General features: G+C 38.5%; 2 protein-coding genes across 3 annotated transcripts; one reads left to right on the top strand and one right to left on the bottom strand.

The window, feature by feature from the left end:
• Window positions 1-7,956: 7,956 nt before the first annotated feature.
• LOC129724903 (tectonin beta-propeller repeat-containing protein) lies at window positions 7,957-12,936 on the bottom strand. Of its 2 annotated transcripts, none has more exons than XM_055680180.1 (6): window positions 12,711-12,936; window positions 10,532-12,645; window positions 9,800-10,425; window positions 8,940-9,747; window positions 8,420-8,875; window positions 7,957-8,365 (listed from the first exon to the last, which is right to left on the bottom strand). In XM_055680180.1, the coding sequence occupies exons 2-6, from the start codon at window positions 12,581-12,583 to the stop codon at window positions 8,324-8,326; spliced, it is 3,984 nt and encodes a 1,327-aa protein (XP_055536155.1). In that variant the 5' UTR covers window positions 12,584-12,645; window positions 12,711-12,936; the 3' UTR covers window positions 7,957-8,323. The 2 variants fall into 2 exon arrangements, with proteins under 2 accessions (XP_055536155.1, XP_055536156.1); XM_055680181.1 differs by having other exon boundaries at window positions 10,532-12,637.
• Window positions 12,937-16,608: 3,672 nt separating this feature from the next.
• Window positions 16,609-18,432, top strand: LOC129724908 (ankyrin repeat and MYND domain-containing protein 2). The gene is made up of 2 exons (XM_055680187.1): window positions 16,609-17,605; window positions 17,666-18,432. The coding sequence occupies exons 1-2, from the start codon at window positions 16,747-16,749 to the stop codon at window positions 18,076-18,078; spliced, it is 1,272 nt and encodes a 423-aa protein (XP_055536162.1). The 5' UTR covers window positions 16,609-16,746; the 3' UTR covers window positions 18,079-18,432.
• Window positions 18,433-19,030: the final 598 nt, after the last annotated feature.

Here is a 19,030-nt window from a genome sequence, read left to right as displayed (position 1 = left end):
AGTGATATTTTTTTCACTTCTCGGACCCCTGAAAAGCATTTGAATGACGTTAAATTCTGACATTAGAGTGCTTTTTAGTTGGGTGACAGCCCAACTAGCGAACACCCAACTAACGAACCCCCAACTAACGAACACCCAACGAGCGAATCATCACTGTATACGGTTTTTATTGTTGAAATTCAGTAAAGATTACTGAATTTCGTCTTCGAGATTTTAGTGTGATAGGATATACCATGTTTAAAGCAGGGCCGGACTTAGGATTGTGGGGGCTCCCTTCTCATTTGTCAAACTTTCAATAAAAGAATATGTCAAACAACCTGGTTGTAGCAGGATTATACATGGTAGTTTTAATAAAATTCCAATTATTTGAAAATGTCATGAAATTTTTTGGATTTTTAATATTTTGTATTTGGTCATGAGTCCAGAAGTGAACTTTCGTGAATGCCTTTAAAGTGTGGGGACCCGGAGGCCATGCCCCCCATCTCCCCTAAATTCGGCTAGGGTTAGAAGTAAAAAAAAAAGTAGTCGTATCCGACTTTCGTACGACATGAACGAATCGATAATGAATAACATTTCCGGGAAAATTTTTCGTTTTAATCAGACGTAATTTTGAAAAATCACTACTAACCATCATGCAAAAATTCGATAATTTTGATAGAAATAACAGTCGATCGTATCTGATGATCGGTAAACTCATCTTTATTTTTTGTTATACAAAGTTTGTGCAATGACAGTTTTCAAACGTTTCGAATACAATGCAACTTGCTAAATACTAATATAGTTATGAACATTACATTAATCAGATTCCAGACTTATCGATTCAATTTCACGATTCGAATGAAAAGAAAAATACGAACTTTTTAATATTATTGTCGTAAGCTCAATTATGATTAAAAAATGCAATTACAATGAGTAAGTATCCAACAGGATTTTGCTTTACATTATAAAATACTCAAACATAGATACAAGTACCTACCAGACAAAAAAGAAACGTGAACAAAGAAAACAAATTTGGCTAAGACCAGCTTTAAAGAATAATCCAAATTTAAAAACAGTTTATCAATTGAAAATACACTTCATCAGCATAAAGAAATAAAATATCGATATTGTATGAAACAATAAAAATAAGTAAAAATCCGAGAAAACGACTTTCAAAAACAAATTCACGTTTTGCGAAAAAGAAATTTTAATTATAATAATTCATTTTACATAAATCTACCTCCCAGCTTACTATTTTAATACTGGTTTCGTCAATAAGGGACCATCTATTATTGATGTCACGCAAAATTTGGAAAAAACTAACTCCCCCTGGTCGCAAATTGTCAGAACTTCCTTGACCCCCCCCCCCTAAGTTACGTCACGTTTTTATATCCCCCCTCCACCTTCTTTGATCAATAATTGATTAAAAACTGTGTAATTTATAAAAAATGCATTTTCCTAAATTAGAACGATTTTACCGAAAGAAAAACTTAACTGAGAGAAGATTATAAAAGATAACTAGAAAGATTCTATTGATGGAGTCGCTTATCGACGACATAGAAAGCCGACAGGGCCGGCGTTTCATGTGGGTAGTGTGGGTAGTAGTACCCACTCGGAAAATATCCCTGTGGGTACTTACCCACACGGAATTATCAGACAAAACCAAAAAAATATAATGTTTTCTATGTTCGAGAAACCACTTTTCAATGGATATCTACAGATTTCATGCATTTCTAAGCGTTTTGCTATCTAACAAACAAAATTTCGATTCCGAAAACTTTAAGAGCTACTCTTGTGCATTTTTTTTCATTGGTCAGAAAAGTGAGACTTTTATTACTGTAAGTAAAGCCTTACCAGAAGTCCGACACTTCGTGGACGTGCGTCATTTCGTGGACGCCGGACACCCCCGTTTCGACATCTATATGATTTTGGCACTATTGGACAAGAATCAAAGCATCGAAAGAAAATCCAGTTCCGAACGGCCGACGACCCTGAGCGGTAAAAAGCTCCAAAGGATGCTGAAGAGGAAGGCCGAGGGAAAAGTGGCTGCATCACTACGGACGCTTGGTCGGGCGGTTGTTGCCACCGGCCAAACTGTGGAAATTGCCTGGCGAACATGGATGGCAACGACTGGCAGGGCGCTTCGTAATTTATTTCCTTCACGAAGAAGTGAGCTCCGAGAGAAATTTCATTTAACACATCAAGTTCCTCAAGAAGGTGCTGCTGTGGCTGATAATTAGCGAGAAGGGGATGTTAAAGTTGCTCTTCTTTCGCTCCGGACTGACCGTAAACGAGGAAATTTATAGTAAGAAGTGCCTGCCGGAAGTTGCGTCATTCATCAAGAAATATCATTGGGGCGAAAACGCGGTGTACTGGCTGGATCTGCCGTCGACCCACTACTCAAAGCAATCGTTGGACGAGATGGAGCGTCCCCTAGCTGACCACATCGAGATTTTCTTGACAAAACTGCAGAATAAGATTTACTCCAACAATTTTGTTGCGAAAATTGATAAATAAAACGAAGAAAGAACCCAAAACATGCCTGCACGCCATGGCGATTATTCCGGTTAACTACCGGAAGGCCAACAATTAACCTTCCCCATTCCTTACTACCCACTTGGAAACATAGTGTGACACCGGCCCTGAAAGCCGAAGCAGAAAGTTATAGTTCTGAAAGACCATCCATTTCTAGTTCCTCTTCTTCAATCAATTCGCAATCCAAATCTCCTCCACATGTTACAGCAATAAACGTTTTTTCACGATTTTCGACGATTGAGATAGACTAAAAAATAAATGAAATTTCGCTGTCATTTATAAACAAACATGCACGGTAAAATAGAACTAACGAACATTATGCTTTTTTAACTTGAACAATACCACAAAAGATCAAAATAATGGTCGCAGTGGTCCAAATCTTACAAAAAAAAACTTGAACAAAAAAATCCTCTTTTTTTACTCTCAAGCAAATCTTAAGCCTGTAGTACACTCTTTGTCTAATGGTCAAATATTTGACCTTCTGACATAATGGTCAAATTTATTTGACATCATGGTTGTTGTTTGCCCGTGTTTGCCCCATGTTAAAATCGGAGAGTGACAAATAATTATCTTTGACTAAATTTTTATCTGTTAAAAAGAGACAGATATTTGACGCTCGGTCAGGCTTTAAGCGAAAAGGGATCGTAGAACCACAGATAACAGATATCCGAGCTAGAACAAAAAACTCCAAAATTCGCGTGTAAAATTTCAAATTCTTACTCGTTTGGAACGCTAACGACATCTTTCTGCAACTTGCGACTTTAAGTGTGATGGCAGCGCTAGATTATAGTCAAAGCTGCCAGATGCATGAAAATCATCCCAGATTATAGAGTCGCTGTTTTTGCAACAATATAACACTAGGGCCTGGACACCTTTATTTTCATGAAAAATATTTCGCTAATATTACACGATATTGATTGATATATTTTGATATTTATCGTTTATCTGTCAATTGACATCCCCCAACGATAATGTAACGCATGATGTAACGGCAATGGGCTCTGATATAGATAGAGGGGTGCCAGAAAACGGAACGGTAAAAACTTTTTAATATTGAATATTGGGAATATTTCGCAATACAGTAACTGTTCGCTAACTGGGTGCTGTTTGACTGGGCTGCTTTTTAACTGGGCGTTCGCTAACTGGGCTATAGCCCAGTTAAAAAGCAGATGAACGTCAAAAATCAGCGTTTGGCATGTTGCTGTCAAAACGAGATAGGGGCACATGAATAGTAAATTGAGATTGATTTTTTCAGTTCAATGGATTCTGGTTGTCGTTACACATGCGATCCATTACATATTCATCTATTTGTTTCCAGGTCAAATAAATGTTTTATGAAAACAACATGTTTCCAGGCAACGGTTAGTGCAAATAAAGCACACGCAAGGCTAACAATTTATTTTTTCTCATTATCTGTTCATCAATCAGGATTTTTAGTGTATTTGTTCAAAACATTTTACAATTTTCGCTGAGAGTTTTGCCTAGCGCCATTACATCGAAATCCCCCTCGATATTTGACGACATTTGAAATGTCAGCCCAGTTAGCGAGCGACATTCGTTAACTGGGCTAGGCCCTCAGCCCAGTTAGCGAACGAACAGTGTATATCGATAGTGTCTTACCCATAGATATAACACTGTTTTTGTAAGGTTTGTATATTTTTGTTTCATATCAACACTAAAACAAACAAATTTATCGCAAATATAAACTGGGATTGTCGATTACGTACAAATTACGACTGCTCAAAATTTCTACATTAAAAAACGGCAACCCTTTTTATTGCAATAATATCGATAAGAGCTGTAAAACTATCGATTTTATCGAATCATTGACCATCACCTGGGAGGGAGAAACCTGAGAAACCAGGCCTTAGACGCGCCTATGCCTTTGCACTGGGTTGTATGTGACTTTTTTGTGGCTCTATTTCCATTTCGAACCCACCGTGGTTTCAATATTTTGCTTGTTATTTTTCAATCAAAGAAATAGTTATCGGTTTCCGTTATACTCTACTAAATTTTTTGGAAATAAATATTGAAATTCAGTCCGCAAATATATATTTCGACTGTGACGTACAGTCTTCCTCAGTGCTTATGTTATTTTTCGGTCATATAAAAATGGCGTCTTTTCATAGGCCTGGGAGAAACGAATACTACACTCAAAACAGAGACCACAGACATGCGTCGTTTTTTGATAGCGTGTAGCAATCTTATTGCTATAACGCATGCATGACTCAAACGAAGTTTTTAGTAACATCAGAAATACTGAATGTGAAAATTTATCTGTAAAACACAAATTTTTCGAGTCTGCGTTTTTACAATTTGCCGTTGTATTAAAGTTTCTTCAGAGTTATGAGTTTCGTTTTTTTATATATTTGCGCAGACTTCCTGAAAATGTGTACGAGTGCGTAACCTGTGAGGCGGGGTTTTCAGGGTTTAATGCAGTTTCAAAAATCCTACATCTCACTAGTTTGTGAAACGAGAATTAACATTCGGCCGTGATGAATTGTGTTCGAAATAGTAACCAAAGCCTTAAATCCAGAAAAAAAAAACGCAAGTTTAAGGTTCGAGGTTCGCTGACATGATTATTACTTAAAGCTTGTGAAATTTATTTCCTCACAAAATATTTTGTAAAACGACAATGAATACAAAAACTGTTTGCGATGAATATTTTTTCAAGCAACGCGATATCGTTCAGTTATAACAATACTCTTTACAAAAACCACGCTTTTTTTCTCTTGGTTCAAATTGACAGTCAGTGACAGCTCATTCTGGTTCATTTTGACACTCACACAACTTCGTATCCGTTTCTCCCTCCCAGACCATCACCATTGAGTGTTCTTAGCGCCAAAAAACAGCAAAAAATTGAAGCAAAATTAACAAAACAACAAAAAAGCAAAATTAACTTGAATGTCTGTTATCTGTGGTAGAACTATGGATGAATGATGCAAATAGTTCTGAGTTAAACTCTGTGGTATAGCTATAGGGGTAAACAGGGTAAGACCGCCCAGCGGGGTAAGACCGCCCCCCGTAGTTTTACCCCCAAGTTATATAATAATTGAAAAATTTCTTTAACATGTCTATTACAGTATAATTACATAACATTTTGCACCCCTTTCTTTTTTGATAGTGCGCGAACAGTCACAGAAATAATCAAAAACAACCTTTCAGCTGGCAACCAGTCAATGCGCTATTGTTTTGCGGCAACGGGACTTAAGGTTTTTCTGTCTAAAAATTTATTGTTTTATTCGTGAATATACGTATAACCGCTTGCCTGAATCTGTCTCCTTTCGGAAATGTCGAAGGCCGTGAGTGATCTTGTAATTTTGACTACTTTTTCGATGGAATATGAAAATGTTCCACTGGGGGTAACGTCGCCACTATACATGGGGTAAAACCGCCACGTGTACAACTGCTTGTTATTTTACTTCAAAACCCAAATGCCTCGACACTACAAAGAGAATATATGCAGGATCAGTAAAGCAATTTCAAGCCACATAAGACATCGACTTTAATCGACCACTTTCGATTTGGTTGGAGCTTTTCTAGTAATATTTTTTTAACGCGACTAATTTTTGAGAAAAGTAAACTTGTGTAAAAATGGTATTAAAGAACAAAAATAATTGTGGAGCCAGGACGGTTTGTTTGATCGATATGACGTCTCCAGCAGAGTTGAAAATAGCAGTTTTTTTACTTCCGAAAAAAGTATACACTGTAAAAAAATTCAAAGAAAAGATATAAAAATAGAATTAAATTTTTTTTTGAATTTATTGAAAAAAAAAAAACATGTTTTTGCCTGCAAAATCCGCAAAAGGTAAGCTAAAATTTGATGGTTGTTACATCATGGAGTAACAGAAATATTAACAGCTCAAATTTTGCAAAGAATTTTTTTGGGCGGTTTGTTTGATGTGTAGAATCGTTGGTAATTTTGTTCCTCAAAAAAAAAAACATAAAAAATTGAAAATATGAATAAAAAATTTATAATTATTAGTATTACTCCATACATAATAAGTCTTCAAAAAAAATCATACAGACAGGATTACTGAGTTTCTATTTTTAGCTTAAAGACAGGTTTATTATAAATTGAATATTTTGAAAAACCCCAATTCTGGAAAATCTATTTATTTTGAAAACCACAAAAGTTACCTAAACATTGATTTGAACTTGGATAATCAAAAAAACAAAAAAAGTTAAAACTTAGAAAAACAATTACTTTTATCAGATTTTACACAGTGTATATTTTATTAAAATAGAAAAAAAATACCATCTACAACTTTGTCAAAAATATTATACCGAGAAAATCAACCGCTTTGGCCCTAAAAATATTTGTTATCCTCAAAAAATAGTGGGCGATCTTACCCCGCTGGTGGGCGGGTTTACCCCGCATGAAAAAGATCTGCACATTTTCAATGAATTTTTAAAATTGAAAAAAAGGCTGGAAAATAAACATATATATCTCAGTTCTTATTTTTTAAATGCGGGTATCGAATAGAAGAACCTCTTAGCGAAGAAAAAATTAAATTGCAGCCGCAACTTTTTTTTTCTATAAGCAGAAATGCTTGAGGGAGCGGTCTTACCCCGCTTACCCCTACGTCTTTTTTTAAAGTTGAAATGTGATGTCACACTCAAGCTAACCCCCCTCCCACGTAAGTCACAAAATCTAGAGAAACATTTCAAAAGGTCCGGTCTGCTTTGATCGATCACTTTCATTCAGGCATGAAGAAACCACAGCACTCGAAAACGCATGTGGCCCATCTGCTAACAAACACACCACGCAGGGCATTTCGTATTACCCTTCGTCGCGAACTCAAGACAAAACACTGGAAAGCCATTCGTAAACAAGCCAACCGAGGGTTTTAAACTTCGGCACATGAGGCAACCGAGAGCTTGCAGTTTCGGGGAACACACAAGCATTAGTCGCCACGAAGAGATTTACAACGGAATAATAATGCAATATTGTTTTCATATGTACTTTTGAAAAAATGAGCGTTTGAGAAAACACGTGTAGGCATGCGGGCTCCCGAAGTAAAGAACACTCGGGCCTGTGTTTGCCGAATCTTTCGAAGGGCTGTTTTATCTAGAACACAGCGGGTTTTTCGTTTTGTAAACGCACTGAAGGGTGGTGTGGTGGGTTTAGACATGTCTGCTTTCATTCAATCACCACAACTTATTAAACACCTTTTCATACGTTATTTGCACAAGTTGATAGCGGAAGGATCGCTCTAGCCCTCTGAACGAAAACCACGCTTGGGAGAGTTACTAGAGCTGAGCCATTACCAAAATGAAAAGACGCTACGGAAAAACGACAAAAGCAGATAGGACCTTTTGAAATGTTTATCTAGAAATGTCACAATAATGGAAACACCCTTCCCCCTCCCCCTAACTGCGTGACATCATTAATGGATGGTCCCTAAAAGGTCAGTGAAAAGGGAAGAACTTATCGCAGACTTACACCTACGACTCTCATTTATTGAAAACAGTAAGTGATTTATATGGCACTGATGTAACAAATTTAGATTCTAGGCATTCCACGTTGTTAGCTAGTAGACGAATATACGAAAGCATATTTTTAGATTTAGGATGCAATCCATTAGCTATGTCACGCAAGAATCGTTTATTTCACATTATCATGCCCAACTTCAATCTTTCTCATAGTTCAAACCTTTGTTACACGTGCGTGATATAACTAATTATATGCAGATCGTAGCATAAAAGTGGATACGAATATAAATACGATAATTTGTTCGACCAACATAATAACACATATTAGATGAGAACACTTGGACACAAATTCCTCTTTCTTTGGTTTTCACTTTTAATTGAGGAATCCGTTTACGCACACGTAGTGCCAGTTTCCCTAAAAAAAATGCAAAAATTGAAAAAAAAACCAACACGTGCTAGAAAAGCTCACCTGTATCCCCAGATCCCATCCGGTCCCAGCGGGATTCTCTGCACTTATTCCACTTCTCTTACAAATATATCCCGATTGAGATACGGCGTAAACATGTTCTCCAACAGAAACATTTTTAAATCCAACGTTCCCTTCGTAATGAGGGGGATCGTTCTGTATATTGGATAGCAGCTGCCAGTGACTACCCTCGGGGAATGTGGGGGTAAATTCCTTCCGCACCGATAATCGACCCGCCGTGTCAACCGTCCAAATGCCTGCCTTTCCGACCGAAATCTGTTTGAATGTGACTCCACCTGGCGGTTCGACAGGCTGCCATTTACTTCCGAGCGGATTCTCACTAGAGATTCCACAACGCCAGAATGCGGAGCCATTCTTACCGATTGCCCATACCTTATTCACATAACAACTTATGCTTACTAATGGCTGATCACAAGCTACGTGCTCCCACCCAGTGCCCTATTGATTATTAGTAAATGTTAGATACAATATGAGGCAAACTAAACAGAATTGAAATACTAACCGCAGGTTGTGACTGACTTACGCCTCTACGGTAGAGTACATCTCCGTTTGCGGCAACTGCCCACACTGTAATACTGCAATCTATTTCATCACTATCTGGTTGCAGCGATACATCCATGATTTTAGCGTTGCCAACCTCCTGCCATGGTCCGGTTGTTGTAAGACGACATTTTCTGTACCAGCGTCTTCGACGAACATAATCTGTGAACTGCTTTTTTGCATGGTAACTGGCTGGGAAATCAACTGCATATTGCCATCCATCACGATCGACACCACCTGGATTATGAAAGTCTACCAACCAATCGATCACCCACTGCCAGTGCATGGACAATAGTTTGGTGTGTTCCTTGCTTCGCTTATGTTTACCCGTAACATCACTCCACATATGTCGATCCGTTGGTAAACCTGTCGTTGAAAAACCTGATAGTGGATTCCACCGTTGGTTCTCATAAATGTAATAATTATGGGTATCTGTCATTGTGTTAATCCCTTGATTACTCGTCTCCAAGCCCTTAAGAAAAGCTCCACCCCAACCGCCAGTATAAACCCATGCTGTATTGTCATACCCGATACCCCATACGACTCCCGCTTTACACGGCTGAACCCGACGTAGATGCCCTCCGATCTGACGCCAGAAAACATCTCGCAATGGCAATATCAACTTGGGGCTCTCATAAACAATATTCAAAATCTTAACACGACCACTGCTGTACAAGCTATAAATAGCATCCGGGGTCAGCCCATTTCGATACTTGAACTTCGGGTAGTTCTGGTTGTTAACGGTAATGGAGAAACCATCGCGATCAGTTCTACAAACATTTCTAAATATTATAAATTCAAAAGAGAAAACTACTAACAAACCTTATTTCGAGTTTGAACTCCGCTCCTGGCGAAAACAGCATATCCCTATTTCTTATTTCATCCTCGTTCCAGTGGGATGCTTCCATCGAGTTAAATACGGTAATTTTTTCGTTGAAACGTGGATTTACGTGCAGTGGAATATTTCTCTGTGATTCCATCTTGTGTCTTAATCGAACTGTCGGATGGCTTTGCAGGTCGAATCGAATTTGATCAGCATCGTCGTACACAAAACCTGATATCACCAGACGTGATCCTCTAGTCATCCCATTATACAGAGATGTTAAATATGGCGTTTCGGCAGCCGAAACGTCAATTTTTTGTTGGAAGATACCGTCCTCTGGTTGCCATTGTGAGGCTTCCAGGTTAGTTGGGTCGAACACAAAAACATCACCCATGTTGGAAGTGATCCACATCGAACGAGACGACGGTTTACCGTGAACCTCGTTTATTTGGCAGCACACAGAAGTTAGATGAGATATCCAGTCTTCCAGATCAGTGTCTCCACTGAACTGCACCTTGATCGGGGATGATCCGGGCGGTAATCGAGGGGCATGAATAGCTAACCTGGGCGAACCAGGCTCACTGCAGCACATGATGCACGTTATTTCCGAAAGAGAGAATTGCATCTGAAATCAAAATTTGTTTCATGTTTTAACAACTTTTAAAAAAAAAAGTTTAGAAGCTTTCAGCGCTCGAATTTAACAAATATATATAAAAATGCAACCTACACACCTTTGTAGTTATGCCATCAGGATTCAAAATAGTTAATGTTCCAGAGTCCGGACCAGAACCCTGATTATTAACCCATTCCAACTCAATCAGACAGTCCTCGAAAGGGTGCCCCGACTTGGCTGCCCGAGCTTCACCCGATTTTACCCATGATGACATTTCTATAGCTTTCTCGTAAACTGCAAATTCACTGCTCTCTAATGGGCCGGGAGGTCGCTGTTTCAAATCATCCAGGATTTTCAAACGCCACGGTTGAGCAAGTTCCTCCTGAGTCGCATTCGCAAATGCGTCATTGAACCAGCTAGGCAACTGAGTTGGGTCCACACAGACGGCACCAGCCGCACAGCCGATCCATAGCACTTCACATTCAGCCCAGTTTTGTGATCCTCCGTGATCTTCATATTCTCCGAAAACGCCCGAGTCCCTGGAACTTTCTCCTTCAAAAACACTCGAATCAGACTCCGGATGTGCTTCGGTTCCAACAACCGATCCGACACTTCGAACTGGGCTCCATGCACGAGAATTTTTTAACTGTTTTCCAGAAATTTCGTAAACCTCATTCAACGGAGCGCTGGAAGCAACGACTGTTTCACTGGACAAATTTCTGGTCACTTTTTTCTCAACCAAGCTTCCGACGTGCTGCGATTCTAACTTGGTTGCAGTGGCGACTGCATCGGGGGAAACTTCAGGCTTGTGCCACAGTTCCGGGCGATTCTTTGGATTAATAGTTGGCGCGGATCGGGACGTTTCATCGCTATTCTCTACAAGAGAGCAATTTTCTTGTTGCAATTTTTCTTTATATAAACTGTTCAAGCTGCGATGTTTGGTTGAAGGAGATTCACTTCCACTCCGACGACTGGAAAGAGAAAAGTTGCTAGAAGTACGACTCATCTGCAGGGGAAGTTGTATTAGGCGCCATTTTTTCCCTGTTAGATCCGAGCTAGATACTCCAGAGCGAAAGTAAAGTGCTCGATCTTCAGATCCAACGGCAAAAACCTGATCATTTGGAGCAACCGAAATATACGAAATATTTCCAACCATCTCGACCCAACCACTGCCAATAGCTGCATCTTCACTAATGCCGGACGCTTCTCCATGAACTCCTCTTCGAAACCAAACATGGTTATCGTTAGTCACACACCAAACAGAATTAGTTCCTACCGACACCTGAATTATTTTCAAATTCGGTCCAGGCGGTTTTACCTCCAACCAAGTGGTACCCATTGGAGAATCCCGCGTAACTCCGGTTCGCACTATAGCTCTTCCATTGTATAACGAGGCCCAAACTAAACCCGTGGGCCCAACAGCTATTTGTGCTACTTCACATCCGGATGGTGTCGTAACTGACGTCCAGCGTAGACCTTCCGGTGCCGTAGTGCTTACCCCCGTTCTAAACATAATCCTTCCATGAGCCGTAACTGCCCAAACAAGCAAAAGACCAGGTGCTGCTCCAGGGACATTAGTTCCATTAATTGCTACATCTATAAATGGCTCTTGGGTGGGATCTTTGTGCAACGGTGCTACTGCGCACCAAGAATTCAATGCACAGTATCTTCGAAAACGTACCCACTTCCGTCGTCTCACACATGATTTCCAATTTTTCTGCGGGTGATAGGTAGATGGAAAATCAATGGCATATGTCCAACCGTCATGATCCAACGGTTGTCCGTCTAAACTGAGATCAAGTTGCCATTCACCTTCCCATTGCCAAGCCATTGAGGGTAATCGAATCTTATCAATGTTTCTATCTACCGTTCCGTCGGCATTCGAAAAATGATAACGATCGGTGGGAAGCAATCTGCTGGAAAACCCTTCAATTGGGAGCCATCGCTCATTTTCGTATGTTTCTTCCTTAATTCGTATTGGAATGTCCAAGCCGTGCACATGGACGTACACTTGTCGATCACCGCCAATGGCCCACATAAAGTGTGGAACCACTGAAATTCGTTTGAACTCTAGTCCTAGATAAAGAAACTCCCGCCAGGCTGACCCGGCAGTTGATAGGGCGTACACTCGGCCCTCATTGCTGTTAGCAAATAGAAGAGTACTCGGCATTGCCAGCTAGCTACGAGACGTTGGGTAATGAACTTATTCAATACACGTATTTTACTGTTTTGCTAGGCGAAAAAGAAAAAAATATTAGGTAGTTCACATTTTCAGACAGATCGATATTCTGACTCACTTTTATTAGTTGCACATCTAAGGCCTTGATTTAAGATTACACCCGCTTAAACGTATAGTTACTTCAGTAAAGAATCTTATGCTAACGACATTTCACATGGATTAAATATTTGTTAGGTGTATAATTAATAATACTAGCGACTTTTTTCGCATCAACCGAAATTTTGCAAACTTTTTGCAGATGTTGTTTTGGTCTAATCACATCACTGGCTTTTTGGCACATGAAAAATATGTCGGAGTGTTTTACACGCTAACCTGAGTGCATACAATTAAAGTGTAAGAAAAACTAATCTAAAGATTTTTTCATACACTTGGTGTTTCGGCTAGTGTTTCGGTCATTTCGTGTTTGTTGATTGGGTGCTTAATAGTTGGGCCACGTACCAACTATTTTCATTTTCGTTTCAACGGCAGTGAAATTTGTCCTGCTACTAGTTTACTTATCTAGGGAATAAGATTGGCTAATTTAAATACTGTGGGTTCTAATAAAAGTCGATGTGGGTCAACATGATAGATTGATTGGGTTAGTTTATTGGCATGAAAAAGGCATTTGGGATTAGAATGCGGCCCAACAAACAGTTTTGTTGAATAACGGCTTCTTAAACTACCCAAAACCAGCTTGTTAATAGCTAAATAAGCTGTGAACCGAGCTGTGAATCAACAAAATTATTTGTTGGGGATCTATTTTCGGTGAACATTACTTGCATGTAAAAATAACCCAAGTAACAATTATTTCTGTGAATTATTGTTGCCTAAACATTTACTCGATCACTTTTACCAGGCAAAAGTTGAACAATAACCGAAATGGAAAATAAAAAACTTCTGTTGAATGGTTGTTCAGGTGAATTTAGAGAAATTATCTGACACACAGTTGTTTAGGAACGGCGAAGAGGGTTTTGAGCAACAACAGCAGAATATTGTATTCAACACTTGTTATACCAGCGTTGAATACATTAAACATTTATTAGCCTACTGTTCTGTATGTGTTCAAAAAAATATTTATTAAACATTTGTTAAATCTTTGCTCGACTGTTGAAATACTCTTGTTAAATGCGTGTTTAATAATAATGTTTGAAAACATTTGTTTTGCGTATTAGAATATACTAATGCAGCTCACGCTGAATAGTAGCGTGGAAAAAACCTTTAGTCGGTATTTATTCAGCTATTTTAGCACAAACTATATGTAAAAATAAAGTTCAAAGAAATTAGTTGAACCATATTTATTTGTGGTAATATTTTTTATTATAATTCTCATTAATAACTTCATTAGTTATTTTACTTGGAAATACTACGGGTAAATTTTATTTTATATCGGAAGGCAACATCGTCACACGCCACCCTTTTTTTAAACCATCTTTTTTGTTAGATCCCTGATAAGATTCGAACTTGTGATCCATTGCTTGGCTGCCATTGATGAATGCATGTGAGCTAATCTGTAATATGACGTGTGCTGTGTTAAAAGTGAATTTGCTTCTAAACGTTCTGATCTAATAAATGTTGAACAGGCATTGTATATCTGTTGGAATATAAGCTTCTTGCACGCACCTCTAAACAAAGCTTACCGGTTGATTTAACATAACCATTGTTTGCAAGCAGCAACTGCAGCGTGCAACAAGCTTTTATTCCAGTAGTTATATGATGGCTGTTCAACATTTACTAGACCAGAACGTTTAGAAGCATATTCACTTTACACACTGCACACGTCATATTAAAGATTAGCTCACATGAATTCATCGATGGCAGCCAAGCAATGGATCACAAGTTCGAATCTCAACAGAAGCCCAGCAAAAGATAGTTTTTGTTGCCTTTTAATACAAATTAGAAAATCACCCATATCATTTCCACAAGTAAAAAACTAATAAAGCTAATAAAAATAACTTTAACAAAAAATTCGAGCTCCATTTTTGCATTTCTTTGTGCTGAAAAAGCTGAATCAATGTCGATTAAACCTTTTTTTTAGGCTACTATTCAGCGTGAGCTGCATAGGTATGTTCTAATGCGCGAAACAAAGGTTTGTAAACACTACTTTTAAACAAGGTTAAACAAGCATTTAACAAGAGCATTTCAACAGTCGAGCAACGGCTTAGCAAATGTTTCATTGATATTTTATTCGACAGGTCGAACACATACAGAACAGTAGCCTAATAAACTTTTTGCGGTGCATCTATTCAACGCTGGTTTAACAAGTGTTTCTGATGTCAAGACATTCTGATGTTGCTGTTTAAAACCCTCTTCGCCGTTTCTAGACAACTGTGTGCCGGAAAATTTCAACCATTGAACAGAAATTTTCTATTTTCCATTTCAGTTGTTGTTTGACTGTTGTCTAATCAAAGTTATTCAATAACTGTAAAATGGTGTTCAAATTTTCATAGAGTTCCTCGGTTTCCGAGAATAAAAAAATCTTTCGGGGCATCACTGACGTTGATTTGAAATACAAAAGTTGCTAAATCTTTTAGTGGTTTAAAAAAATGTTTATACTGCAATAAATCAACTATATGACGCGTTCAGGAGGATGTTTTATAAAACCGGTGATCTAGTGTTCGCGTCTATAAGAGCTAAAGAATTGCTCTTTGAAAGACTTCAAACGCATGTATGCAGCATTTGAACAACACGTGCACAATAATAGTTGCGGAGTTGCCGTTTGAAACGTTCAAATAGCTTTTTTTTGGGCGAGATCGCTACTGATGAATGGAGACTTTTAAAGTGCTTCAACGAAGCACATATTTATTAGTGCTGCTGGTAATCACTTGCAAACGTTTGGACAACTTCTGTTAAGCTAAAGTTCCACTGTTGAATAAGTACATTAACAAAGAATGCTGCAACGTTTGTTCAACAAATAGTTCAACGTGTTGTTTATTCAGCATCGATTGCTTCAACACTGCTTTTGTTCCACATTTGCTCTCATAACAGCTTCCAAATTGTTTCTTGGGAATATCCTTTATTTTCGAGCTCATATATAAATTATAAAGAGTTTTTTACTTAGATTACATTACTTTTTTGGATGATAACCAGATCCACTGTGTCTACTTAAGAAGCACAAGGGCTGAGCCCCAACCTAAACAGAAAAATAATGAAAACAATCTGACCGACATTGACGTTTTTGTATCAGGTTTGACGTTTTCGTATCTCGCAACAGCTCAGCGTGTGTGTAAACAAGACAGCATATCATCGCCATTTTTCATACGCATAACATAGTACCTGTCAGGTGGGCCAGCAATTAAGATAGAGATGCCAGCTAGCTGCTTATGGTACAGATATTGTCCATGCAGAGAAAAATCGAAAGCGACGAGTCGCTCGTCAAATAAGGATTTTCCAGTGAATTTTGTAGTATTTGAATATAATACAAAATGTCTCAGAATATGCGATACTATTATTTTCTTATAGTTTTGGTTGTTTTCTAATCGTAAAATTTTGTCAATTCAATCATAAACATTAGAACTGCTTCGTGTGAAATTAATCATGCTTTGTGTGAAATTAATCATGCACTCAAAATATTGAAGACAAATTAAATATCTGCAGTATTTTTAAGAAGCACATCTTTCATAGCCAAGACAACAAAACATATGTGGCATACCAAGACATGATTGTAAAATAATAACTACGCTATGATTCTTCGCGTCACTGGGCTCTCTAGCGAGTTGCAGAGTAGTGCTGCAGCGAAAATAGCCTATTGTTGTTATAGTTGGCTCCGTAAAAAAACATCAATGTGTATTGTGCGGTGTCAAATAAATGTTGTGTGAATAAAAAATAAAGCCTGTTCAACGCTGAAGATTGCAAAATTCTGCGTTACGTAATGTACGAATGTTCTCCAGCTCGGCAAATCGAGCATCCCACCTTTTGTTAATAACACATGGTTTTAGTACACACTATTAATGTCAGCTGTCAAAATTCGGTTCGATTCGATCCGATCTAAAGCAGTGAAGTGGGCTTGAAAGCGCATGTTTACTTTAAAGCTATCGTAGTTACACAAATTTCGTAAAATTGTAAAATTTCATTTGCTCGTGTATTATTTCAATCTGTTGCATTGAAAGTCAGTCAAAATGTCAGCAAATGATCCTGCAGCGACGCAATCGGGTAGCCCGACGGAAGAACGCATTCAAGATGCTCCTCCGCAAGTACAAAAAGTGGTACTATCAACAGAACAAAAGACAATATTCGACCGAATTTCCAAGAACGAAATCAGCGAATTAAAACTAGCCTTAGCGCAATACAAACAGAATGTGGATTTCGTGGACGAGAATGGTATGACACCGCTGCAGCATGCATCCTATAAAGGCAACAAAGAAGCGGTCCAGTTGTTGCTAGATCAAGGTGCCGATGTTAATTCTAGCAAACATGAGTATAATTACACGGCACTGCATTTTGGAGCTTTATCCGGTAGTGTTGATGTGTGTCTCAAGTTGCTGTTGGCGGGAGCGAAAGCCGGTGCTCTTAATTCGGTTGGAAGGACTGCGGCGCAGATGGCGGCATTCGTTGCTAATCATCAAGTTGTCGCGACTATCAACAATTTTGTTCCGATTATAGAAATTGAGTGTTTCACTAAGACGCAAGGATCCCAACCCCTTTTTTCAGCAGTCCATCTTGATGGATTTCACAAGTTTGTCATGCAAGTTAACATTCATCCTGTACGTATTGCGCTAAATTTGCAAAAGTATGGGCTATTTGTTGATGACCTGAAACGTATCAAAAGTGTTCTGGAGGAAATGATGGAGCGGGAAATGAAACGTCGAACGGAGGTTAACGAGGTGATGGCGTTCAAGTATCACTATTTGGGATACTTCGTTAGCGAAATCGCCAAATGTCGTGATTTTTTCCTAGCACGTAAGGACGGAGGCGGTAGCGGCAAAGATCAGAAGACCGATTTTGTGGAACTGTTTGCTAAACGTGTTTTGAAACCTGGTAAATTGTTAAAAGTTATAGTATGTTTTACTGTCGATATTTAACGTCTCGTTATTTCAGGAAAAGATGGTTCTTTAGAATATATTGAAGCAACAATTCGCGAGTGTGTGCGAGAGTTCCCTTTTCGAGAGTGTACTATTTTTCGACAAGTGGTAACTCAGCTTGCTAGTAAGGAAAATCCTGCCAGTGCTTTAGAGATTGTGAAATCGGCCATCAATGGTCAACGTGTATTTCAGGATACGATTTCCTACTGCAGTTCATGTGGTGAGGAGAAACCGGACAAAAAATGCTCCAAATGCAAAGAGGTGCAGTACTGCGATCGAGAGTGCCAACGTTTGCACTGGTTTCTGCACAAAAAAGTTTGTGCCCGACCACTGCCAAATGCGACCACACACGGGGGGCCGAAAGAGGCTAAAAAGGATATCGATTCGGTGGAGATCAGCGAACAGCTTCAAAAGTTGGTTACCAGTTAAATGTGCACGGTAAAGCTGGGAGTCAAATTAACAGCTCTTGTGCAAAAGTAGTGCGAAAAGTCAAAGATACTAAATTTATTATATAAGTGTGATAAGAACAGGCATTAACGAAGAGCGTAACTAAACAGCTAGGAATGCATGGCAGTCAAAGTGAATGTAGTTCGTAGCATTTATATGTGTCATTTGCTATTTTTTGGATGTCAATAAATCATAAATTGATAGATTTGAAGAAGTACAGGTTCGTTATTGAATTTTAGTGTAACAGTTGGACCGTACAATATAAGTGATTGAAACTGTGAAATTTCCTAACTCGGAATTCAAAGAACGTTACAGAGTTGCTAAGCATATCTGGCATTATTGACCGTTCGGGTGTTGTACTGCTATTAATATATTGAAGTTTCTATGTAAAATAAATTAATTTCAGTCAAATTTAACTTGTGGTATAGAAATCCAAGTATAATTCTACTGTCGTGATCACAATGTAAGGACTTAAACGTCCAAATTGCTGCAAGGCAGACAGCATATGCGGCAGGATTGCGTTTTGACGTAACTTGCATTCAACGTCAACCCAGTAGGTATTTTACAGATGAGACTTAGATTTTCCAATTACTTATGGCTCAAAAGACTACTGTTGAAGATTTACTTGAGCATTTTAAGCGGGATTTGAGTATCTATTCGACCTATGTTTACATAGAGTTCATTTGCTATCATTTCATCACAAGTGACTGAGAGGAGTAAAGAATCGCAATCAACCTCTTTCGGTATACGCCAAAATTAACTCAATTATTATTTTTTATTTTTTTGAAGTAGAATACTTCTCTCAGGAAGTTCAGCTACATAGGGATGTGAAATGAAAATCTAAAACCGAAAAAAGTGAAAAATATGTCCAATTTCAAATGCTAATAAATCGGTTAGTATTCGATGGATTTCCTTCGTTCTTGCAGCAATAGAT

Source organism: Wyeomyia smithii, chromosome 2, assembly GCF_029784165.1.
Source record: "Wyeomyia smithii strain HCP4-BCI-WySm-NY-G18 chromosome 2, ASM2978416v1, whole genome shotgun sequence".
NCBI lineage: Eukaryota > Metazoa > Arthropoda > Insecta > Diptera > Culicidae > Wyeomyia > Wyeomyia smithii.
The sequence above is the reverse complement of the archived record's forward strand: the minus strand, read 5'-3'. Positions and strand labels throughout refer to the sequence as shown.